Below are 26702 nucleotides of genomic sequence, written 5' to 3' on the forward strand. Positions count from 1 at the left end.
CAAATTTATACAAAAAAGGAGAGAAACCCCATTTTCATTTCCAGCTAAAATTCAAAATTACCCTGACAACTTGATAACAATGATTCAGTAAACATTTATGTTAAAAAACAAAAATGCAATTTTATCAGATTCAGTGCAACAAAAATAAGCATATAAATGCAGCAAGCATTTTTTTTCATGGAGTCTAGGTGGCCAAAGTAAATGTGACAATCAGAAGCACTATTTGCATGATAAAATCTGAGGGGGTAAGGGAAAAAACAAGCGTTTATCTAGATTATCTAAACCGCATTATTTGGAGGTTTATAGAAAATAGCAGTGGACTTAAAATGGAAAAGTTTAAATTAGCAAGATTTTGAATAAATGTAATAGAGGCTGATAATTATTATGATAATATGAATGATAATATTATGATAATTTCCAACTCACCCACACTTTTTCTTCCCCGGTAAATCTGACTAACCTGTGGGCTTCTTGAAATACATAACAATGTGACTTTTTGGTTCTTTGGAGATTGTTGTAGTATAATTTTATGGTTTCCATTCTTATTCATGAAATCTGCAACTACAATTTTTAAGATGCTTCAGTATTTGTTTATATGTACAAATTGAAATAAAAGTGCAATATGACCCTATGGTAATATTAATCTGCGACCTGCGTGTACCTCGCTAGTTTGTGCTGAGACTTCAGTAACTTATTTGACTCAGCACCTCTGTGGCAGCAAAATGTCTCCCATTGGACCTGAGGTGTTGCTGGATTAATCAGCCCATCATCCTGCTCGGCCTTGCACCTCCTAACTTGCCGCATGACACCTGCAGACCTGTCGCTGGCCCAAACCCCCTTTATCACACGTTCGGATGCCCATCCTCATTCATGGAGTGCACCAGAGGAGGAGAAACCCTGACAAATGACAGTTTGAAGATCTAACTCGGCTGCGATTCAGTGTTCAGGTAGTTGATCCAAGAAAACCAAAATGGCGATATTTTGAGCTGAAGCACCACTCGACAAAATCAGAAGATGTCCATCAGACGCGACAATAAATTCTCAACTCTCAGGAAGACTCTCTTTTGAACTGAACTCACACTGTTCCTGGCTTTAAGTGAGGATGATACATTTGTAATGATGCACAGGCGACAGGCCAAAAGGATGATATCCAGGAATGCACATGTGTATAGTGAGCACAGAGGCTGGGTGTTGATCTTTTCAGGGCTTGGTATAAATTGGACAGAAAAGACAGCTGAGATGAGCCATGGTGAGATATTGGTAGAGTCAGAGCTTTGGCAGAAACTCAATAGAGCTTTAATGACCTGCAGTCAGGGCCAGCAGTGGTTCACAACAGAGCCAGACTTTTCATTCTTCTGACCTTCAGAGGAATGAAGGACATCTGACCTGTGTGTGTGGGCTATCATATCATTTCTGAGGTCGGTGGGATGTGGGTGTTACAGACCTGACGACACATAAGTTAAATTCTATATAAAACATGTACATTTAATACACAAGACAATAGGATAGTTTAAATTAAATATTTTTAGCAGTACAATTATACTTTTTATAAATTGCAGGAGCTTACAGAGGAGATAAAATAAATAAATAAATAAATAAAAAATAATATAACCATTACTTAACCATTTTTCTAGTAACTTTTTACTCTCTACTCCCTACATTGCATCTGGCTAGCGCTACAGAAGATAAGGAAACGTGAAGGGGGGAGGATTTTTGTCAGGTAATTTAAGGAAGCTGTAGGGAGACAGACAGGACAGGAGAGGAAGAAAAAAGGTTAGATTTAAAGGTAAGGACTGCTCAGTAACGCTCGATAAACTGCAAATTTAAAGCTTATATCTGATGTCATAATTTTAATCACATATTGGTTTTGTATAGGATGTGTTTTGATAAATTATGTATTTTCATATTGTGAAACCTCCTGCAAAACAAACGACATATATTATGTCTGTGTTATTCAAATGTTGCATGAAAATACTGGATAGTTTTGTGCAGGATAAGCAGGTTAGCTTGCAGTACTCTGGTGAATTCACAGTGACTGTGGTGCTCGTGGTCAGATTTAGGTTTACATCAAGTGTAGCAGAGATCATTTTGCATTAAGCTGATTAATTCAAATTAATTTACTGAAGTCCAACTTTATACTGTGAGTATAAACAGTATAGTGTCAGTGAAGGGGATGGACATCAGGCATGATAACTTGTCAAACTGTGTACATTTTGTTGGATTCAGATGTGTAAATCCACAATCAGCAGCAGATCAGCTCATCACAGCCTGTGGAAAAAAAATCTACTGAAGCTCACAACAGAAATTATTGTGATTTTTTTCCCCTGTGCTGAGGCACTGCACAGATATTACGGTCCCCCCACCTTCTGAATCTCACTTTAACCCTTGACTGCATAGAAAGCAAAGAAAAAATGCCTGTATGAATGGGTGTGAATGAGTGAATGAGGCAAGTTGTATAAAGTACTTTGAGTGCTCGGGTAGAGTAGCACAGCACTATATAAGAACCAGTCCATTTACCATTTACCAGTTACAAAAAGGTAGGAACTCAAGATGCTACATAAAGATGGCAGAAAAATATTACATCTAACGAAGGAAAAAAAATAATAACATAGGGGAAAAAAACCCTCAAGGACACAAGGTTGGAAAAACAGATTGATATACAGAACCGAACATGGAAAACAAACAATCAAAAGAGGCCATATATAGGTATTATATGTAGATCTTAGGCTATATATGCATACTCAGGGGACACTGACAATGACACACAAGTGAAAACAATTAGGGCAGACATTACAAAAGGCAGGAAACGAAAGATAAGAACAAAAAACACCAAAGACACAAGATATGAAATATTTTCAAAACAAAACAGGAAATTAAGATTAGCCAGTGCATAAACTCATGACAAAAAAAAATTTGGCCCCATGACAAATGTAATAGCAAGAGTTTTTATACCCATCAAATGTAAGAAATGAGACATATACTCAATGGTTATTTGAGACAACAGTGCAAAGACACCAGTATGTTCCTCTGAGTGTCATGCATGACACCGCATACTGCAGATAAAATCATATGCATGAGATAGTTATGCAAACAACATATCAGAGGGTGTTGTAATTTGCTATTGGTGCAGACGTTTGATCAAAACGAAAACACAAACTTCTCCCGGCGCTCGTGTTTCAATTTGCCACATGCCAAACACTCCGCCCTTTGGAACACAGCTCTTGCCAAAGGAGTCCCTTTGAGGGTTGCAGCACAGCCAGTCTGGCCTTTTAAAGTACACTGCTTGGCAAATCAAGCGCACCACGATCCAGTGCCCCAGTCTTGATTGGGATTCACAGGGTGTCAACAGACTAGGAGAAACGCACTCCACATTAATTAACACCTGGCCTCATTATCTATCCCATGTGGCAGAGTTCCAGTGGGGTATATTTAACACTGCCTTATTATCATGGGGGATGGTGGAGGTGAGCACTTGATTCTGTGTATGAAATTGTGCATTTATGTATGGAGAAGTGAATTAAAGTGTTTTGTACTTGTGTATTTGTGTGGCTGATTTTGCTTGTATATGTGGGTATGTGGATTTGTATGTTTATACACCCATGTGTATCTGTGTATTGGTGTGTGTGCTTGGTTGTAGGTATCTGCTTTGTGTCAGAATTCAATAAAAAGCTTTAGCAATGCTATAATAAGTGGATGTTTCAGTGGTTAATAGATGATGTTTAATTCTCTTTGGTAGATCTCTTTGCCTACTTATATGGCACAATTTATATTTCTGTGTAAAACAAAACAAAACAAAACAAAAAAACACCACTCAAATTTAAAAGGTTTTGATTCTATATAAAGTAAGCAAGCGTGTTCACAGGTGCAAAAGTAAGTTGGACAGACTAACATAATTTTAAATAGCGGACATCTAAAACCCATGGACATCACCAAACATTGGGTTTCTTCCCTTGAGATGCTTCTTCAGGCTTTTACTGCAACCATCTTCAGTTGCTGCTTGTTTATGAGTGCCTATCTTCAGTTTTGTGTTCAGCACTAAAAACAGACTCTGCTGGGTTAAAATCAAACTGTCTAATTTCTTTGCCTTGAAAACTTTTTTTTTCTTTGGCAGTTTGTTTTGGGTCATTATCCACTTGCACTGTGAAGTAATCAGTGATCAGTTCTACACCATCTGGCTGAATCTGAACAGACTGTATAGCCCTGTACTCTTCAAAAATCATTCTCCTATTTATATTAGCACTCACATAATAAATAAATCGTAGTAGTTTCACTGGTAGCCATACAGATCCATGATCTAACACTGTCTCCACTATGTTTGATAGATAATATGCTGTTCTTCAGACTATGAGCTGTTCCTTTTCTTATCCATATTTTTGCCATCATTCTTGTACGAGTACAAAGGAGCATTAGGGGCACATTAAAAAAATACTATCAATCATTTTGAGATAAAAGTTGAGATGTTGTTTGCAATTGTTGTTTCAAGACAAACTGCCAAACTGCTATACCCTCTGAGTTAGTGAAATCATAATCATCAAGGAAATTATTTTTCTTTTGTCACATAGACATATTGTGGTGATAAGTATAAGGATGCTGAAAAGCTGGTGCAGAAAGCTGCGGCTGCGATGGCTCAGTCAGAAAAATCACACAAACTTGGAAGAGTGGATTTGTACAAAATGAAATTTCTGGTAATGGCTAGATGCAAGGATGGTTACACCCTCGTACAATAAAGAGGATGTATGTTTTATCACAAGACGGCTGATCAGTTCGTTCCACTAACTCTACTACACGAGGCATTTTGTAAAGGGTATAGCAAATATGGCAGTTTGTCTTTTTAAAAATAATATTTCAACTTTTTCCTCAAATACAATTTGGACTATTTTCAAAATGATCAACAATACTTTTTTTTTTTCTTAATGTGGCCTTATATGTCATAAAGCTTGCATTCATATGTTCAGAGAATCCTTTTCCACAACTGGGCATTGCCTTTAAGAGCTTTTTATAGAGTTTAAGCAGTGGTTTACACCTTTTCTAAACTGTCTGTATTTCTATTGCTGAAAGTGTCTGTTCATTGTAGATGTCATCAATGATACATCTGCCTCCTCAGGACTATTTTTGACTTGGCTCGACGCTGAGATGTGTTTTTTCTTAATCAAGGGAAAAACTCTGTTATCATCCACTTGAGATGTCTTCTGTGATCTTTCAGGCTTGTTGGTGTTGTTGAGCAGGCCTGTACATTCACTTTCTTTAAGGATGAACCAGATTGCTTATCTAATCACTATTAGCAAGTTTTTGTCACCTCTCTGATAGATTTATTTTTTTCTTCAGTTTAATAATGGACCTCTTTCAAATGCACCGGCAGCTCTTTGGTCCTTATATTGAGATTTCCCATAGGCAGCTACAAAATGTAAGTTCATGAGAAAGAATCAGCTCCAGATTTTTTTATCTGCTTAATTTGTCATGAAAGAAAGAAAGAAGGAAAGAAGGAAAGAAGGAAACAGGCCTCACTTGCCATTAACCTGCTCGACAGTCCAGTTATTTTTAAGCGCCTAAAAATGGAGAACTATTTACAAAATTGCCTGCATTTCTTACATAATTAGTGCAGTATTTTTAAATCAATTGAATTAAAGCTAAAAGTCACTAGATTAGTCCAACCTCGTTTTGATTATTCAATTTAAAATGCACCGTGGTGGTGTACAGAGGCAAATTTACAAAAAATCATTGTCCAAATACTTTGACAGTATTTTTTGAAGAGTTGTGTTCTGTACCTATAGTAAGGACCCAGCAGGACATGATAAACCACAGAATTACATTTTAAGCCTTTGTCTTGTGTGACTGCATATATTGACATTATACTTTTTAGCACATATACTCTTTGTTTGCCAGTTTAGTCACGGATATCTTGCACATCTTGTGTTTATGTCTTATACACAAATATTAAGTATGGAACTTGCTTATAATAGAAGCCCAGCTGAAGTTTCCATAGCAATGCAAAACAGTAGGTTGTGTTTACATTTGGAGATTGGAAGTGATTTATTTACACCTTCTAACTAACTTTTATTTGCATTAATTTTTTTTTATTTTGGCTAAATGCCATTTCATTTTTACATGATACAAAGTCTTACTTGCATGCCTGTGTCAGTGAAACAAATATATACCTGTCCAGACATGAGCAATCATATCAGGGTTCAGAGTGGTGGTCCACAAACTAAAGGATAAGGTCACAATGACCTTGATATTAGATCTAAATCTAATCAGTTAATCCAAAAGTGCAAGTAAATGACTCCAAACAGTCCTAAAGAGATCATATAAACCATTGTTTCAGGCATAATTCTGAACTAATACCAGCTAAAGAGTATAATCTGTAACGCCTTCTTATCTAACTCTTGCCATTAATTGTCATGTTCAAATGTTTTCAGCACTGGAAGTTCATGTTCACCAAAATCAAACTTACTAATACCAAGTAATCTGACCTCATAAACAAATTATTCTACTGGAATTAAAATATTTTTCACTCTGTAGTCCAGGTAAACTTCTGCTGAGTAAAGAGGCTTGTGTCTTGTTTAACATTCGCCACATAAAACCCACAAAATGGTAACTGTTTGCATCAGTGCACTCACTTTCAGTCCTATTTGGCCCTACAGTTTGCAAGTATTTTGAAACTAAATTAGAATTAAAGTGTAATCCAATTCTTGCCTCAGAATGCTGACAGGCTAAGTATACATTGATAAGCTGCCGTGAAATCAATATTTTATTGATTTGACTCATTTGTTTCATATAAGCAGCTTGGAATCAGATAGAAATCGATCACTGGTTCTAGGTGCACTCTAATTGAGAAGAAAATCAAAAGACACCTACTCAGTCCTTAGCTGTTCACAATGGGATGCAGGGGCCATCTCTAAGAAATTGGTAGAAACTGGGATGAAATTGAAAGAGTGAAAGCAAGAATGGGGGAGTGTGAGAGTGAAATTGCTGCATTGTTCATCAGTGTGTTAGCTCATAGTGTGTCAACTCATCCTCCATCTTTTCAGTCTGCATAGTTATTAGAGGCTTTTATTAATTTGAAATGCCAAAGTAAGGAATAAAGCATTACTGAAATGTCACCATTTCACTGAGCATGATAAAATCGCACCAGCCACTTTTGGAAACGAACACTCTTCCCCTCTGTACTTTACATCTCTACCTCTCCTCTCTCACTTCCTCCCTCTCTTTACAGCACAGTCTCTTTCACTCTTTCTCAGCGATCAATATGGCCTGACAACATGATGGCTGGGTTTCCTAAGGGGAGGTGGGTTGCAACAGTTGCCTGTCATCTCCTAACTATTTCTCTCTTTCAAGTCTGACCCCTTTTACTCAGTGCATGATTCTTTAAAAAAAAATACAAAAACATAACACAATGCTCTGTAAGGCCTGACCTTTTCAAATTTCATTTTTTTCATTTGGACTTGTTTGAGATTTTAAAGGCAACATATTGCAAGTCTGATGCAATGTAAATATTATCAGCTTAAAAGAACAGTGCAGAATTGTTTTGGTCATATTTGTGGATAATTTGAAGCTACAGTTGATATGCCTTTTGCCTGCTTAGCTTAAAGACTTAAAGATGGAAACAGCTAGTCTAGATCTGCCTAAAATACCCCGACCATCTTCTTAAGGAAGATGCATATTTTCATCTTCTGATACTGTAACAGTAACGCATTGAAATGTAGTAGCTATAGCCTATAACTTAACTTTTTGAACATTTAGCTCCAAATGAAAGTGGTGCCAATATCCAGATGCGACCTCATGTAATTCTTGGGCATTCTTGCCAGCCACAAAAAAAAAAAAAAATCACATTATACAAACCTAAGTTAAACTTTTAATCTCTTCCTCCATGGACCATTTCTCTTCTCCTGATGCTAATTTAATTAAAAAAAAAATAAATTAAAAAATCTTTATATACAACCTATATATCTCTATTCTGGGCTTCTCTGCTCAAGCTTCTGCCACAGTGACCCAAACCCAGAGAAGTGATAGAAAATGGAAGCATTCATTCATAAAAGATTTTTGACAAATATGCAAAAAACAAAACAAAACAAAGCAATCGGGAAGGGGGCAACACTTTTTCACAGTGCTGTAGATAGACTGTGCTTGTTTCAGTGCATGTGCTCAATCTCTCTGATTAATTTCCTTGTATGAATTAACACTGCCTCTCATCTATTAATCAACTCAATAATCATTGATCATTCTGATCAACCTAAATCCTCCATATCCAGCACAGTAGACATTTGACAAGAATGCCTTTCTGGAAATTCAACAAAATGTTTTTTCTGGAAATTAGCAAAAGAGCACTAACATTATTTTCCAAAAACATTTTGATAAAAAAATGCAAACGCTTTAATACTTTACTTTGCATTTTATTGAATTAAAACATTTGCTGTGTTTTTTGTTAACACTTTTTAACTGGTAACCTGTTAAACATCTCACCAACAAGGACTTCTGTGTTTACTGCTTTGAAAGCATTCCTCTCCTATGAGAGAACTTCTTGATTGCTTGAAACCCTTTATTCTAGGCAAAATTATAGGCAATGTCTTGAGGGATTGGAAGTCCTTCACACACACATGCACTTAACATCTTCACATCAAAAAAAAAAATCTTTCACAGATGGATGAACCAAGCGGAGTTTTTTCAGGGGGGCACCAATAGAAAGCCATGCTGCCAAGTAGGTTTTGAGTAATTCAATTACTATATCTTAACAAGAATTTCATTCAGCTTGTCAAGCATGAAGGATGCTGAATAGATATACAAGCACTGAAGGCTGAGAAAGCACAAAGAATGCAGTTTAATAGTGAAAGAATATCTTTTTATTTTTTAAACTGCAGCAGACAAGGTGTGCAAAGCAAAACATGCTCACAGGGAAGTCACTGCAACAATATCTTCACTGGGAAAGCACTTCATTAACAGCTCTGAATTATAACTTCTCTTGAAGAGTTGAGCTGTCTCACTGGTAGTGACAGGCACCATGCCCAGTGAAATGACAAATTATTTCTTAAGTACTCATTTACTCATGTTTGTATTATGTCTTTGCCAGTAGAGTGCCACAAATGTGCTAGCACAGTTACAGACCACATACAGCCCACGTTGATCTTAGGAGGCCCGGACCCATGACACTCCCCTTTCTGTGTAAAGAAGTCACATATTTTACTTTTTCTACCTGTTAAGGAAAAAACTGCTGTGACAAAGAAAGAAATCGGTCAGCATGACTCTTTGGACTTAAATTGTAAGAAATAAATGTGTAAAACTACAGAAGTAGTTCTGGTAGCTCATTGCCCACACTGTCCATTTTTTGTGGTTGTTGTTGTTTCTTTAACTTTAGTCATAAAAAAACAGATTTCTATAGTAGAAAGCGAAAAACAGAACAGAAACAAAGTCACAGAGGTTTTATTAGAGACATAGTTCAGCGTTTTGCATAAATTGTGAAAGCTGAAATGTCTTTGGTGCTGTAGGCTTTTTTGTCAGATGGCATTTTTTGGGGAAAAAAAAACAGCGGTTGACAACACTGTACACAACAGCAGACTGGTGCGTAATAAGCAAGCAAATAAGGCAGAAAATAAAGATTTTTGATGGGAAACTAGTCTTGAAGCACACTGAGAGAGCTGTGAAGGAAGTGTGATTTTATTGTGGTGGAAGCAAGACAGCTAAAGTAAGTGGGGATTCATTACAATGTTTTTCAAATGTGAAGTGTAGTTTATTGGTCTTCTTTTGCTGCTAGTTCAGTGAATTTTAGTTGGAGAGTGACCAAATCTGGAGTTTCAGAATCTGTCAAATGTTGTCTTTTCACGCCCGATGGGCATGTCCTGTACGTGGGATCTGGGCTTTGTGTTTACATCTTTTGGTGGAATCTGTTTACCTGCTCTTTAATTGTTTGCTGTTTTAGCTTTTTGGTGGTCATTGAAATGGTCTTATAAGCTTTTAGCTGAGATTCTGACCTTTCTGTCGATACCACACATTACTATATTTAAATAACAGATCTGGTGGTACATCACGTTAAATTAGATGTTCTCCTTCTTGTCCCTGGTACCAGGGCTCACTGAGGTTCAAACAACCGAAATGCATTGTGGTTTCATACATGCCGGTTTACGGCCAATGTGCGCTTTTAGGCAGCGTACAGTAAACTTATTTTAAGACAATCGTGCACAAGCTCTCGTGGGCCACATAAAATGACTTGGTGGGTGACATTCCAAGTTTGACATGTGCTAGCATTTGCATGTGTAGCGAATTAACTGTATGTGGCTAAACTATGGGAAAAAGATGTGTCATAGATGATGTAAGTGGATTTCCTTTGAATCATTTTCCTACTACAGTCCTGTGAAAAAGAAACTTTTCACAGGACTGTGCATTTGTGTGAAAAACTAAGTACACCCCATGTTTCAGTAGCTTTTACAACTGCTTTTAGCAGCAACAACTCAAAGAAATCATTTTCTATATAACTTCATAAGACTCACATTGTTGTGTGTGAATTTTGGCCCGTTCTTCTTGACAATGTGGCTTCAGTTCATTGAGGTTTGTGAGAAATCATTAATATCCAGCTCTGTTTAGGTCCTGCCACAGCATTTCATTCAGGCTGAACTATTGACATTGACTGGGCTATTGCAACACTTGATTCTTTTCTTTTTTTGTTGATGTGCTTGCCGTCATTGTCCTACTGCATGACACAATTTCTTTCTAGCTTTAGGTGTCAAACAGATGGCCTCACATTTGAGTCTAGAATACTTTGGTATACAGATGAGTTCATCTGTACTTGTGCATCTGTCATTGTACCATGAAGTTCAAATTGCATGGAAAACATCAACTTCTGTATCCAAATTACTTTGTGCTGAAAATCATCACAATAGATGCAAGTCGGTTCTCAGACTACAAGCACGCAGCTTCCAAACCCAAGGGCAGCACATGATGTCAGGTATGTGACCAGAAGCATGCTTGTTTAAGGGTTTTATTCTGAGAATTTTCCCAGATTTTTGTCACACAAACACAACCCTCCCTTAACCGTCCCACCCTACTTGCCAGATTTGTCTCTGTCTTTTGCCTTTGTCCTTTTTCTCAAAGTAAATTAAAGCAATACATAACAAATGCACTAGAAAGCTTGCATACCTTCTCCATGAACCAACTCTGAAGGGGGGATCGGGCAGATTTAAATTATGGATAATGTTTGGTTATCGTTGACAGAATCGTGGAACTTTGTGTCACTACTCATAATGAAATGTTTTGATGTTGAAACAGAGAACGATGAGATACTGAGATGTATTCAGCTCACGATAATCTCTCTTACGTACAGTTTGTGGAAGGGAGTGTTTTTCATTGAATTATTCTATTTGCTAAATGTTTCCAGTATAGGCTTAATAACTTTCTCTGTGGAAAATGAAAACCCCAGCTATCCAAATTAAACATGCTCCAATGAAAAGATTGGGGTCACAAATAATATTTACCTTACTTTGGCAAGAAAGTAATTTGATGAATAGCAATTACAGAGCCTCTGAGTCAGCAAAATGAATACACTTTGATAATGGATCAAAAGTTATCCAGATATATTACAAAAAAGGGTAACACCTGTTTTCACCTGTCTATGCTGACATATGTAGAAAAAATGTAAGCTTTAGGATTTGCAGACACATATAAAAAGAAAAATCTGTGAAACAGCTGGACGATGTTATAACAATAAAAGTTTAAATATATTCTGGTAATTCAGCTGAAAAAGCTCCCTGCATTTCCTGACTTGCATGTGCCTTGACCCCAGCTGTGTTAAGTGGAAATGTATGTCACATTTTTACTTGATTTCAAAAGCAGTTGGCAAACATAATGTCAAGAAACATCATGGTCTGACAATCTGCCGTGCCAACCAGCTTGGCTCCATCACATGCTGGTGAAAGTAGTCGAGTGTAAAACTCACAAATCCACTATAAGAACTGAACCATCTGTTTCACTGAATCAGAATTGTAAGCTTTCTCGTTTCATAATAGATAATAGATAATCTTAATAGGCATGCGCTTTTATATGGACAGCAAATATCATGGGGGTGTAATTTGAGATTATAGCAACACAATTAATAAAATTTTTGCTCAGGAAGCAGTATTTTTATACACACATTAAAATGTCAAAACCGGCTTTTGTGTACTCGACAACAGAATAAAGCAATTACGATATACAGCAGTAATACTGTATGTGCTCTAAATCAGAGTGAAAACATGCTTTGAATATTAAGCCAGGAATACTCTGCCTATTTAAGCCACAATGCCCATCATTTTCTTTTATATCTCCATGCATAATTCATCCGTCTTTGTATTTACAACCCTCTAAGATTTAACCTGTCACAGATCCCGGGGAAATAATGCCGACATATCTCTATCTGTCAAGCGCTCACCTCATATGGAGCATCCAACCTCCACATGTTCAAACAAGACATGGATATTATGCATCATCAGCTGACAGAAAACAAGGGAGAAGGAAATTAAAAAGCCAGGAGACAAAAGAAGTGGCAGGCGAGTGAAAGAATAAATGATGACTCTCCTCCTCTCTCGGAGTCAGGGGACATGTTGCATGTCATCTCGGTGTCTTGGTACGCAGTGGTGCGGTGATGATGTGCTGGGCAGGGCCAGTTCAGAACAGAGTCAAGGGCATCGAGGTGACGGCAAGTTAAATGCTCCAACTGTTCCCTGTCTCCAAACAAATACATGGATGAGTGAATTCCCCACCGAGGAGGAGGGGTACAGAGATCAAAGAGGTCCAGTGACAGTTTCTGGCTTGACCTCTGAACTGCTTGGTTAGTTCCACAACTGGAGATAGACACATAACTCCTGATACCACTACTTAACCTGGTTCTGCACAGACATGTTCATCACTTATTGCTGGCCCTCATTTTATCTCAGAAAATTGGACTAGTGAGAGATTACAGCTGATCACAAACTATACAAAATAATAAAATGAATAATGCTGCTTCTTTATTCACTGAAATAGGAATAACTGGGAGTAGTGTAAAAAAGTGATTTTGGTCAAAACCATAAGCATAAAAAATGTTTGAACTAGTTGGAATTGTTGGATTATTGCTTTTCTTTTAAATGGGGATAAATCAGTTGTCCCGATCCTTTAAAAAATGTCTTTTTATGTAACTAATTTGCAGCAGCTATACAGTTGTAAATAATGCTATGCATTGTAAGGTCAATTTTAATTCTCTTTTAAAATTTCGCTACCAATTACAATGTATTCTCATATTTTATATAATCTAATCTTTTCTGCCTTACAATTGGTACTAGGTTGGTGATATAGTGTGAGTGTGATTATGTGGTGGGGTGTGGTTTGTGGTTCAGCTGCAGGGGAGGGGTGGAGCAGTGGGGTCAGGGTGTGGTGGCATAGGAGGCTCACCCACACCGCTGTTCTTCATCACCTGGTCAAGCCTTCCCTATTTTAGTAGGTTGTAGGGACCTGATGGGAGTGGTGTGTGAAGTGTTGAGCGAAGAAGGTAGCTGGAAAGCTGCTCTAACAAAAGCGTGAAAGACACTGAAAATAAGGATCACTGGACTTGCACTGATGTGTGCTTCAGGTCTTTTTGTTACAGATTAATCCAAACATCGGTGCAGACTTGACATTGAAGACCTAATGCGTTTTACTTTACCAAGATTTAGCCCTAATTACAAGCGTTGCACAACCATATATTTCACCAACTCAGGCCGAAAAACACACATGATATATGCTTTGTTAACAGCTGAGCATTTTGTATTTTGAAACTTGAAGTTGACAAGCAAGATTTTTCACTGCAATTGGGGCCACAATCTAATAAGCACACCATGATCTATTGAAAATAACTGGAAGCTGGCAAGATCAGGGGGAACATTTACCAAAGTCACAGAGTGAGACGTAGTTTGACTTTCTCATAGAATAGGTCTTCATTGATTCATGCAACCATGGCCCCTACATGCCATGAGAAAATAGCCATTTTGCAGATTCACCATATCTGTCAGTGGCCTCACATCCAATGTATGTATCAAAGGTTACGTCCCCTTTTCTCCCCCATAATCTAGTTGTCTTTTTAAAGTCTATTACGCTAATTCTGTGTGCATGTAAGACACAGACTGAAATTTCACAATGACTGCTGTCATTGCCAGCAAAGATAAGTCTACTGCATTGACTGTCAATAATGTGGCAGTCTCCAAGCAGCTTACTCGGAGCTCTCGTCTCGTCTCTCCTTACTAAGCCTCCAAAGGGGGCCGTGTGGCAAACTGGCAGCCACAACTTCTTTCATCCATTCTGAGAGAGCTGAATAAAGTTCAGAGGAATTACAAGAATATACCCAGTTAGACCCAGAGTAGCTGGCATAAGCACGATTACTGAATCACTCTCAGAAATGTTTACACAATTGCCAACTTGATGTGGTTGAACCAGCATGGCTCAAGATAGCGTAGAGCATGTGGGCAGATGACACCTAACTCAGAGCTCACATTCATTCGTTTAGATTAACTGCCAGATCCTTAGATGTTGTGGAAGCACAGAGTATCTCTCATCTTCTGCCACGTTTCAAATCACCAAAACACTGGGTTCTCTAATCAGAAAGGTACAATCCAGACACTACTACACTATGGCAGCTTCAGAGGGAAATGCTTGAGAGGGTGGCCTATTCAGCAAAAGAGAATTTATTTATCCAGTATATCCAGATCCATCTTCCTGATGCTAATTTATGCTTTGTGGAGTAAACATATCCATGCTCATGCACTTGAACTACAAAAAAATTAAGTCTATCTATGAAATGCTTGAACATTAAACCTCATTTCTCGCTGCATTTGATCCAGTGGTTTGCTACTTTAGTGAGATCCACACAAGCCAGCCTAATATGGCCTTTAGAGACAGAAAAAAGCTGTGTAATTAAAAACACTTATTTAGTTCCTCTGTTTTAACAGCTAATTTTCATTATTGTACCAAGTGGTACAATAGTACAATTATCATTTTGCCAGCAACTTTTTAAATACATTTAATTGGATCATTTGTATTAATACAGAATATTGCAATTTTATTGTTTCCTTCCTTTCACACAACCCGTACAGTAAAAAATACCAGTGTTGAGTGCTACTGAGTGACAGTGCCATAGCACACCGTAGGAGAACAGGCTTAATACCAACACATTCTGAAGAACCCCTGAAGGTCTGCAGCTAAAAATATAAACAAGGCTAACTCCTTGATGCAGAACACCTCTCCTACACCCTGCATATCCTGGAGTCTCATTATTGAATGTTGAGTCTCTATTTCAAAAGGTTGTATCTTTGTCATTTTAGCAAAACCACAACACAATTTAATGATTAATGAACCTTTCATATGCATAAAACCTTCCTTGAGCAACAATTGAAATAGGAAATGGGAATCATAAACACATGGAGAAAGGGATGGGGGCCAAGACATTGAGGATTCTTTGACCATCCGCTATGAGGAAAACCAACTCCTGGGAAAAACTGATTGGATCCGGCTCACAACGACAGGCAACTTAGTGATTGGCTGAAAGAGCTCATTTGCATGCTCCTCTCATCTTCAACAAAGTCTCAGGAAGCACTGGTGGATAAGGTCACTGGTGTCAGTCTGCCTGTGTGCCAGCTGAGAATGTAAACAGATCAAACACACAACAGGCATTTAAGTGTTTCCAGAAGGAGTCTGTGTTCTTGATGATCTAGATAATCATGACCCCAAATTCATGTCAGAGGTGAAAGGCATTCTAGTCAGAAGCAAGAATAGTTGAGAGTTACCATACAGCTGGAATTTACACTAATGGGACTGCTCTATCCTACCAATGAGGCAGAAAAGTCTCACAACAGATCAGTATGGTTTATCCTCAGCTAATCCTTTTAATGTATTTAATTTGGTGACTGAACACAGTCTACTTGTGTCTTTATGCACATGCAATCATCCAGCGAAGGAAAATCCACGAAGGTTGATTATTTTCAACAGGACATTATGTTTTCTTAGGGACTTCCTAAGTGAAACAGCAAGTGTTGCTGATGTCATTTGTTTAGCAGTGTAATCTGTTGTAAATAAAGTGTTCCGCATAGAAAAAATTATGTAAAGCATCTCAAGGGAACTGAAATTCTGTAGCAAAGTCAGAACCAGATATTATAAAAGTCCTGTGAAACATGCAAATTCCACCAATATCTTTATGATATCCTGTGCAAACTATGAATGCTTGTTCAAAAATTTAATGCCCATCCATCTTTTGAATGGAGTCGTATGTACAGATTTTCTTGTAAATACGAAGATATTTCAATCTGAATTTAAGTGCTGGACTCACTTAATTAACTGAACTCAGAACAACATTCCTAGAGTTGCACTGAAGTATTTATTATTAGTTATTATTAATCTCTGGCTCTTTTCCACAGCATGCCTTTGTCCTGTCTTCTTCCCCTTCACCCCCAACTGGAAGTTTCTTCCTGTTAAAAGGGAGTTTTTCCTTGCCACTGTCACCAAAGTGCTTGCTCATAGGGGATCATATATTTGTCTGGGTTTTCTCTGTCTTTGTATTATTGTAGGCTCTTTGCCTTACAATATAAAGTGCCTTGAGGCAACTGCTGTGGCGATTTGTCCGTATATAAGTACAACTGAATGAAATTGAACTGAAACCATTTTACTTAAAATTGTTTTTTCTTTGTCCCTGTGAATCATAACAACTGTGGAGAAAACTGATCCACAATATATTTTGTTAGTTCTGTATTTTTGCGAACATCAAAATAGATAGAGATTTCATGTGCTATTAATATTTTAATAAAATCAATAAATTTAAGTTATGTAATAATAACTAAATAATAAAAAGAAAAATAGATTACTAAAAAAGAAATATAAAACATTAGTGTGCCTAAATTATACATAAGCATAGTGTGCATAAAAAAATGACATCGCAAAGACATCTTTTCTATGAACAAATTCTGTATTGACAAGAAAAATCAAACAAACATACAAAATATTCCAACCACGTTGACTCTGTTTGTCTCTGTTCTGTTCTTTATGCGCCCTGTGTTATGTAAATGTTGAACATTCAGGATAATCTACTGGTCTGATAAAGGTTTCAGTTTGTGTTTTGATAGGAGAAAAAAAAAAGCTTACCAGAACGTCACACCCGACTGGAGACTAGCTCCTTTTTCATCCTACAGTGGCATTAAATGTCTCAATGCCATCTGGAGCTGTGAGAAGAAAAGCCCTCCTTTTAAAGATGCCCATTTTAATTGGTAAATATTTACTCGCACGAGCTCTTGGCAGGCATGAACATAACGTCTAATGAAGCACTTTAAAGCCTATGGGCTCTTACAGCTTACTTTGAGTGTGATTCTAAACAAATGCAACCTGGGGTTGAACTGTTGATGAAGGCTGATAAGGGGGCTGAACGCTGCAGTGACTGTTCTTTGTTTAATAACAGCGCCAGCACAAGTGCAGTTACCCTGTCAGTGCCTGTGTGTGTGTGTGTGTGTGTGTGTGTGTGTGTGTGTGTGTGTGTGTGTGTGTGTGTGTGTGTGTGTCTGCAGTCATCTGTACATATGCAGTCAGTCTTCAGTCAACTGTAAAGATAGATGTTTGTTTATGTATTTGCACGTACTTTGTCTCTTTAGACTTAGTAATTAATCCAATTTCACAATATTTCTGCCCTAGTATAATTTGATATTAAAAGATATTTATTAGAGCTATCCTAAAACTTTCCTGTGTATGACTGCTAAAGGGCAATAGTTGGAAGGACATGAAAAACTTAAATAAAAAATACATTTGCAAGAGAATTTGAACAGAATATGGAAAAAATGGTCTCAGTTTTTCTCCATTCAAATTCCTCTATTTCCTTTTTTGGGGCTCCAAATGTTTGTACATCTAATGTACACGTACAGCTTTGTGCATGCCTGTGCATCATTTGTGCGAGGAGATAGTTACAGATTGTTTGTGCATGTAACTGTTTCCAGTTGTTGTTTTGTGCATCTGTCTGTTTTTACATTTACCAGTCTCTCCAAATTCATCTCCAAGATTTGCACAACAGTGTGTGTCTTTGTCTTTGTGTGTGTTGCTGCTGCTGTCGTAATGCACAGGTCTACATGTACATTAATCTCCGCTGCAGCGGCAGCTCATTGCCTTGTATGCTCCGCTCTCTATCCCTGACCCAGTATGCTGTGCGATCCTGCCTACAGCCTCATTTGTCTCCATCAGGGGACAACCGAGGTTACGACTCACCAAAGCGCAGTATGTTTCTGGCGGATCTCCACACGTGATATTTGGAGGGTCGAGGGTCACCCGCAGGTACTCTGTCATGTCAGTGGCTTCTGGCTGACAGGCCATGTAGTCCCATGCCAGGCCTTCCTCTGTGTAGATCTGGGACTTGCACACGTCATAGTGTCCCCAGACTGCAGGGTAATGTTGCATAGCGTGGCCCACACTGGTGCACAAAGCTTGCAGAGCGAACAACACAGGCAAAAGCATTGCTGATCTCATTCAGTATGGTTTCTGTAGGATTCTTCTTTTCTTTTCTTTCTTTTTTTGTCTTTATAACTTCTGCTTAGTCACAGAAATGACGATAGCACTCTAACTTAACAGCAGCTTTGAACGGGACAATAGAGCATTTAGGAACTGTGGCAGCATCTTGCTAGTTTTGTGTGAGGAGCTTCAGGCAACTATTAGCCCCCATTCAGTTATTTTGTCTTTGATTGCCACCGCTTCTGCCAGGCTGATGAGGTGTGTCAACAAGGGGGTGTCTTCACTAGTGCTGGTAGTTGATGAAAGGGTGAACTAACGGTCAGATGTGATGTGCAGAGGAGTGACACTCCTCATAAATCAGCAGATGTCTGAGCTTGATCCCCAAGTATAACTTTTGGCACCAGCAGCATCCTAAAGGACAGAAGAAAAGGATAGCTTCATGAATTAAAAAGATTGGATACATTCACAAAACATTTTAAATGCGACATTAAAATATTAAATGAGTTTTAACATGGCTTGCAGGCAGCTAGGTGGAGAAGTGCTACATCTTACTACCCACTCCAACACATGCACAAACCCAGACACAAAGACACACGTATGTGCAATAAGTGCACAAGCATAATGTATGGCTTTGCTGCTTTTATGGGTCCCTCAATAATAACCTTTTCAAAATCACTGTGTACAATTCAAATTGAGCTTCTTCTGTAGAGTCTAATCTCCATGTGATTTTCATACATTGTGCAAAAAGACTTATTTCCAGGTGTCAAGTCACTACATTTAAGTTATTGCCTTTTCTGATTCTTGCTCCTTTATAGCCGAATGTGGAGTTGCATTTGTCTCACCGCCTTAAGAGGCATTTGGGAAATATTAAAGTAAAATTGGAAGACAGAAATAGTCTATTTGAGGGATTGTACATTTCTCAAAGCAATCGCAAGCCATCAGTCAGATGGCCCGACTCATCAGGTAATGGTGCCTGGCAGCAGTCAGCGGAGACCTGCACCATCTCAGTGACTCAGGTAAAAAGTGTGTGCAGTAGCAGGGACTAAATGAAGCACACTAGCACCTCCAACCAAGTATCACTTTAAATAAAAGTTAAGCTACTGTTGACTGTCAATTTGCTCAGATGGCCAGAGCTTTTGCCTTAGTGAAAAGTATTTGTTGCTGTGAATAGCTGTACAGAAAAAATACATTTCAATCTAACCTTTGCCCACACAGGTCACAATGTTAAGAAACGCACATGGTTATCCTCTTAAGTGCAGGTTAAACGCATTGTGCAAGGGGAGTTCAGCAGTACTTGTTGAGGCAGAACCATTAGTCATTGAATTTCTCTGCTCTGATTCCTCCAGCTGATACAGTACATGAAGTTGAACCCGTAACTTTACGGTCAGCAGCTTTCCTCTCTACCCTTCAGGCTACAGCCACCCCCCTGTGACTGACAGTTACAGCTGAAATTTATTTATTTATTTAGGTAACCTGGGGTTTGAAGCGTGTGGAGGGAGTTTTATGTTCAGAAGAGTGAGATAATTTGGTGTTTCAACACAAAGTATTACCATATTTGAGAGGTTATTAAATCAAATTAATTAATTAAGCAATTTAACAATATTTATCAAGAGAAACTCATTTTAATGAGCGATGTCTCTGTTCACGAACACATACTACGTGATGCCTGCTAGCGTGTGGAGGTATTAGAATTCAATATTTTAATTTGGTCATCTTGTCTGGGACTGAAAATGGTGCCAATTTGAAGGAGTTAAGACCACATTTAAGACTTCCTTAGAAATACTGCATTCCTTTTTCTAACCTAATGCCCCTTTTACAAAATGACTATGGGCTTAAATACATTCCAAGTGTAATGAAAGTTATTCATCTGAGCCGAAGAAATTACTGAGCTGCTTTTCAGACCCTTCAAAGTGGGCCATGACAAAAGGTATGGATGAATGGTTGTTTAAAAAAGAAAGAAAGTAGAGGAAATAAAGGCGAAAAGGTAGAATTCTTTTTCTTTAAATGCACTCGTATCAGTCGGCAAAGTGTCTTGAAAACATGCCTGGGAGTGTAATTGATGAATAAGTCATTTCTTTCGCGGGATGTGTTTATAAGATTTCATAAATATAAATGTCAGTGTCTGATTGGAGGTGCGTCATGGGATGGAGCACTTACGATTGACATGCAAACCAACACACACTCCGTGATACTGCAAAGTCCCACACCCCCTTTCATAGTGCTGAGGTTGGCTTTCATAAGACAGTCAAATTAGGTAGCAGCAGCAGGGTGGTGTAGGTCACTTATCTCTAGGAACATTCAAAGCTAATAAGGGACAACAAATAGGCCTGACCATGGGATACTGGATTTAATTCACAGACATCTAGAGCAATGAAATTATATCCAGATGAAAGGCAGGTATCAGGGAGCTCAGTAAATCGGCATAGACCGGTATGCTCATTGGTGCTAAGGTAGGAAAAAGGAATTGCATTTTTTTTAATCTTTACTCCTTTAAAAGAGTAAATTAGTGCGCCAAGTAAGTGTTCCCACACAATTTATGAAGTGAATTCAACTGCTTTTCAATTAAACATGACCGAGAGAGGTGACATATGTGATAGCCACAGCAATTTGTACTGCATTAATAATATGCCTCTGTGCTGTAGTATTTGCATATTGGGCTATACAGCAACAACATCAGCCACAACATTAAAACCACTGACATGAAAACCTGTTTAACACTTGGGACATTTCTCAAGAAAACACGTTCTGTGTGTTGACCTCCAGTCTCCACAGATCCCAAACTGATTAAGCATCCATAGGAGGTACCAAAACAAGGCAGCTCCATAGAGGACCATAATACCAGCTGACAATGTACTCTAGCCTGACACCATAGGACACCATAGAAATGTCAGTGCCCCGATGGACCAGAGCTGCTTTGGCTGCACATGGGAACACCTTGCAATAATTGGCAGCACTGTATATATTGCATCAAAATGATTACATTGAAAAAATTAAGTGCAGAAGAACACTTGTTTGCTCTTTCATCGCATGTCTACCTCATATTCTGTGCTACTCAAAGTGCAAGGAGAAACCTGTGAATGTCATAATTTCACTGAGAAAAATATGAAGTCAGATTCTATATTAGAAGTTATTAATATTTGAGTAGCCCTCCATATGCCGGGAGAGAGAGCTCAGAACTTTGAATGACCACCCCCCCCCACTCCTTCTCTCTCACACTCTCTCTCCCTCCCTTCCCCTCTCTCTTCATCTCTTTTCCTTCACTTGTTTTTGAAGCCTCTGAAACACCCCCTTGTGTCCACTTGCATTCCATCCCCTGGGCAGCTCAAGCATAGCAGAGTGTTTTAAAAGTCAGCAGGCAGTCGTGCCCCGTGGCTTATATTGGTTACAAACTCCCAGCCAGACTCTTAAAAACCATAACGGATGTATTCCATTCATTTTATAGTAATCCCGCTTAAGTGTGGCTTTTCTCTCTGTCTCTGAGTGTGGCTTTTTGATCCCCTCTTGGCTCTCATTTTATAACCTATGTGAAAGAGAGCTGTCCATGGTGCTGAAAGGCAGGACCTCAGGTCTACTCCAATACTCTGCACCAACTGACATCAATGAGTGCAAAATAACACTCGTATTGATTTTAAAATCAAAAAAGACCTTGACATGACAGTCTGTTTTGCGCTTTGTGGTTTTTCCACTAACAATTGCTATTTTACCGTCTTGCCTTTTCTTTTTTTTTTGTACTGGGCATCAGTCAGGCTTTTGGATGTGCACACATACAATACCTCCTTATTGTGTTCATTGATTTTGTTGAATTCCAACCAATAACTTATGATCCATAGCCAGTTTGAGCAGACTAATGCTTTGTTTCTGGCTGATGAGTGCAACAATAAACGGGTTAATGCTTCCAAATTTCTTACAGCCAAGAACAAACCCCCCAATATGAGTCACAGTGGGATCGGCTGGCAAGCAGAAGCATGTCTGTACTGTAACACATTTATCTTCTGACTGTCATTCCTCTCCGTCTTGATCCTTCATTCAATTGTTATTTTCCTTCAACCATCTCGTTCTGTCTCTCTCTCTAAACATGTGTGTGCGCGACTGTGTCTCTTAGCTTCTCCCAATATGAACACTCCTGAACAGCATAAAACATACATTTATTGCCCCAGGGCTGCACCTTTAACCTCTCCAACTGGAGCCACGTTAGGTCACTTGTTATTTAAGGACTCACTCTAGGATGTGGTTGATGTAGTCACAGTGTGATGGCCCCAGACACAGCCAGACAGCCTTCACTACAATCACATATGAAATCATGCTGTCATGTATTATTCAGAGTTCTTCTCAGGGACGACTAACATGCAAAAACGCACCGCATCAAAATAAATTTTTGAAATCATTGTTCAGCACATGTAATGTTCAAGGACAGAGCCTCGAGCAAAAGTCTTTTTAAAAAAAAAAGTATTTTTCTGGTCTTTAAATTATTTCAAAATGGAAGATGCAAATATCTGATAGAACTTAGAAAAATTTACATACTTTAAAGAAGCTGTGTTCTCTTTTATGTTCTGGATCCAGTTTTGCGCAGAGGCATGGCACACCTCGATTTGACTTTACTGACTTGCTGCGCAACAGGTTAAACTGACATTGTTTCCACTATTAAACGAGAATTTTGGGGGCGGACTTGAAAAAAGGGTTTAGGTTTAGGTGCAGACTACACATTTCAGTTTCTTGTTAAACGAAGAAAACGTTCTGAATACATTTAAACTCTTTGAAGAAGGACGCCAATTAAACACTATGGACATGCACAATTTTTTTTTTTTATATATCTCATATAAAACTCGTGGTTATGTTACCCACTTCTCACCTAACAAACGTTACCGTTCCCACAAACAGCCTACTGCAATTACCCTATTACGGCCCATTTAGTAACGACGATCCCAGTCACAGAAGCAACAGTATACAAATAACGAAAACGTACAAACTCATCTGAATGCTCAAAACACAACACTTACATTTAAATACGCTCCTGGGACAATCTGCTCATTCAGCAAGTTATTTTGGGGCCACCGGTAGTTGCAGAAAGACATTTACTGGTCTCTGACTGGCTCTTTTGTTTCTAATTTCCTTCTATTTTTTTTTTTTTTTGCACCAGATAGATCAATAAAAATGTGTGCGCAGAAAGCGGGAACTGACCTGGAGTCTACGATGTTCTCTCTTGCTCCCAACTTTCTTTAAACTTTTGCATCCGAATAATGAACACGGGGACCCGATCACCAGAGCTTTTCTTCCCCCTTTTACAAACGCCACTGTGCCTTCACGGGTGTCCACACAAGCGGCTCCTTGATTTACGCAGCGCTGGTTGGCGCAGCGTTCATCCGAATGGCGCACGAGAATACTTCAGAAGCCTTTAAGGTAATTCTCAGTTGTCCCAAATTCGATGAAGTCCATCAACGGGTATTAAAATACATCCCGATGAAGAACCACTCTCGGGGTCGTTTGGATAGGTTAGACTGATTTCTCAGCCCAGCCGAGTTGTGCTTGGAGGAGGAAAGAGATAAGCAATCTTCCTCAAATGGAGCTATGTCCAGTTACATATGAGCGCTCCGCCGGGTCCTAAAGATAACACTGACTGGCTGGTAAATCTCAACTTCAGTCGTTGTTTTACCAGAATATTACAGCCAGTTCCCCTTTACGCGCAAATTAAATGTAATCAGAGCAGGCACAGTAAAACCTGCGCTTTTCAAAAATGCTAGAATATTTGAGCATTTGATTATTTTTAATCTACATTAAATTATTCCAAAGTAGACAAACTTGCTGTAGTCTTGAAGTTGAATAATATTCATAAAGTTGCTCCATGATCTGTTGCAACGGACTACATCGGTTTCTACACAAGCTTCCAACTCATTTGAAGCCAGTTGTAACTGTAAATGCGCTAATGATATTTCGAAACCACAGCTGCACTGCACACACACACACACACACACACACACACACACACACACACACACACACACACAATAATGATGTCCACCTAGATTTACTGTATAACAGTTCTGAATCTAACCCTATTGCCGCACAGATCTCACCATCAGCAAAACTCACTGCGGTTTCATTATCACATCGCACGAACCATGAAATGGAAGGGCTGCACGTGAAGAGTAAAACCCCCCAAAACTTGACAGCTGCGAGTCTTCGGGGCGAAAATTTAAAGTACAGCACAATTAGAATGCAGCCTGCGGAGTTTTGAGAACACGAGCTCGGAAGAAATAAGTGAAGGACCCCCCCTCTAAAAATATAATATAGGTTATTCATCTATGCACCAATAATCGCCCGATTGTCTGACACATTGATTGCTACTACAACAACACCGCCTCCGGTTTTAATGCGATCAGAAAATAAATAAACAAAGGGGAAAAAAGATCTTACCTTTACATGTTACAATGTGGGGAAATAACTGCGCTTGTAAAACAGATAAGTGGAAAAAAAACCCTCCTCCGGTCGGAGTTCGTGCTGTAATTATTCGTTGAATTTTGCGGGCAGAGCTAAAAGAATAACTACAGTTAGGTGCGTCTAGCGGGCTCCCTTGGCGCGGAGTCACAGATGTCACCCGCTCCACTACAGGGTGCCAAGCAGCACGGCAAACAACCACGGTGACAGGTCGCTTTGAATACGCATTTTAATTGTGTTGTAATGCCAACTGGTGGCGATTGCACGATAAGAACAACCGCGCCCAGCTGAAGGTCACCACAGTAATTGAGCAGTCCGCATCTCACGTCGACGCTGGAACCGTTTAAAAACTTCTAAATCAATCCGAATCAATAAGTCTCGCGCTTGTTCTTAGTTCACATTTCTACCAACTGCAAAATTACTATGCACATTCAGAGGCACGAAGTAAAAAAACGGTCTTTTTTTCTGCTGTAAGTTTAATAAGAAATGCAAATATTCATATTTCTCTGATAATCTTTTCTCCGATTAAACATTTTCACTGTTTTTGGGACTCACATGAGTCCTGAGTACTCTGGGCGGCTCTTGCGCCCTTTAGGCAAACTGACCGGCTGTATAAGTGGATTTTCAATAAGAGCAAAAGATTTTTCAAATATGTGACGTTTCAAAGCTCTGCGTTGAAGTTGTTTGCTATAATAGGTAATAATTATTGCGTTTTTGAAAGCCCGAGGGCTTTCCAGTATTGGCTGTTGGCGTTTTCTGTCCTTTCCTTCTCATATCTATGGATGCAGATGACCTTCCTTTCTTCCCTTATTATATTCATCATCCATTCATCCATCTAATTTACAATTTTTTTTCTTGTATTTTCAAGGCATCTACTTGACCTTCATTCCTTCTTTGTTCCTTTTCATCCCGTCTCTTTTTTTTTCCAGAAATCTGAATATGTCTTATTCCTACCCTTCATTTCCCTGCTTGTCCCTGGTTTTTTAGAATGTAAGCTAAGCAGTTAAGTGTTTTAAATGCCCCCAAATAGCACCAAAGCCCATATTGATTTCTTGCAAATTAATATGCAATGAAAGACCTGTAATCCCATTAAAAAGTGACAATGCCATTTCTGTTCTGATAAAGGCAGATTTTGGTTAGGACTGGAGCTGCATGACAACAAGTCTCTCAACCCCAGTGAGTAAAGTGTCTCACGCTGTATCAGAGGGTTCAGCCTTTGCTTCCAGCTACTGCTGCTCTTGACATTTCCATTAAATCATTCCTCCTGGAAATACTACTATACCACCCTGACAGTCACATGACTGCCCTGCTTCATTTTGATTTGAGACATAGATAGACAGACAGATAGATAGATAGACTGGCCATGTGAATTTGATATAGTTGTAATTTCTGATTGCACAATGTCGGTGAAGTACTGGGATCTTTAATCTAGGCAGACTGCTATTCAAGTTGATCTATATAAAAAAATGCAGACCGCTACTCTTCCAAACCCCAATCTCAGCCCCTCCTGGTCAAAGGCTCCAGGGTCAGCTCAGTGAATAGACAAAGCCTCCTTGAAATCACATCAGAGAGTTAGAATTCCTCCATAGCAGCTCCACAGTTTTTCAGCAGAGTGCTACAGTGTTTGACGAGGATACAGAGGTGGAGTCTGCCCTCTCACCCTCTGCACACCCTTTCCCTGGGTGCCACCAAGAACCTAGGCTGACAGAGATGGAGCGCTTGCTGTTTGATTCAGTTCCCGGGGGTCTATTGATAGTTTCAAAGTGGAGTCCACCTGCCACTGCTTTAATCATCTGTGACCCCACTGCATGTTGGAAGACCACAGT

At 38.9% G+C, this 26702-nt stretch overlaps 1 protein-coding gene across 3 annotated transcripts in view; it reads right to left on the reverse strand.

Moving 5' to 3' along the window:
* LOC100691642 (netrin-G1) overlaps nt 1-25190 on the reverse strand; it is a 66593-nt gene extending 41403 nt beyond the window's left edge. The window contains exons 1-2 of one of the 3 annotated variants that reach the window (XM_005476629.4): nt 24856-25190; nt 18205-18855 (exon numbers count right to left, since the gene is read on the reverse strand). In XM_005476629.4, the coding sequence (XP_005476686.1) occupies nt 18205-18462 (258 nt within the window). In that variant the 5' untranslated portion in view covers nt 18463-18855; nt 24856-25190. Of the gene's footprint in view, nt 1-18204; nt 18856-23622; nt 24330-24855 lie in introns of those variants that run through there. The other 2 variants (XM_005476630.4, XM_005476628.4) reach the window with 2 other exon arrangements.
* Between the last annotated feature and the right edge of the window lie 1512 nt (nt 25191-26702).

This window comes from Oreochromis niloticus, linkage group LG18 (assembly GCF_001858045.2).
Source record: "Oreochromis niloticus isolate F11D_XX linkage group LG18, O_niloticus_UMD_NMBU, whole genome shotgun sequence".
NCBI classification, from domain to species: Eukaryota; Metazoa; Chordata; class Actinopteri; order Cichliformes; family Cichlidae; genus Oreochromis; species Oreochromis niloticus.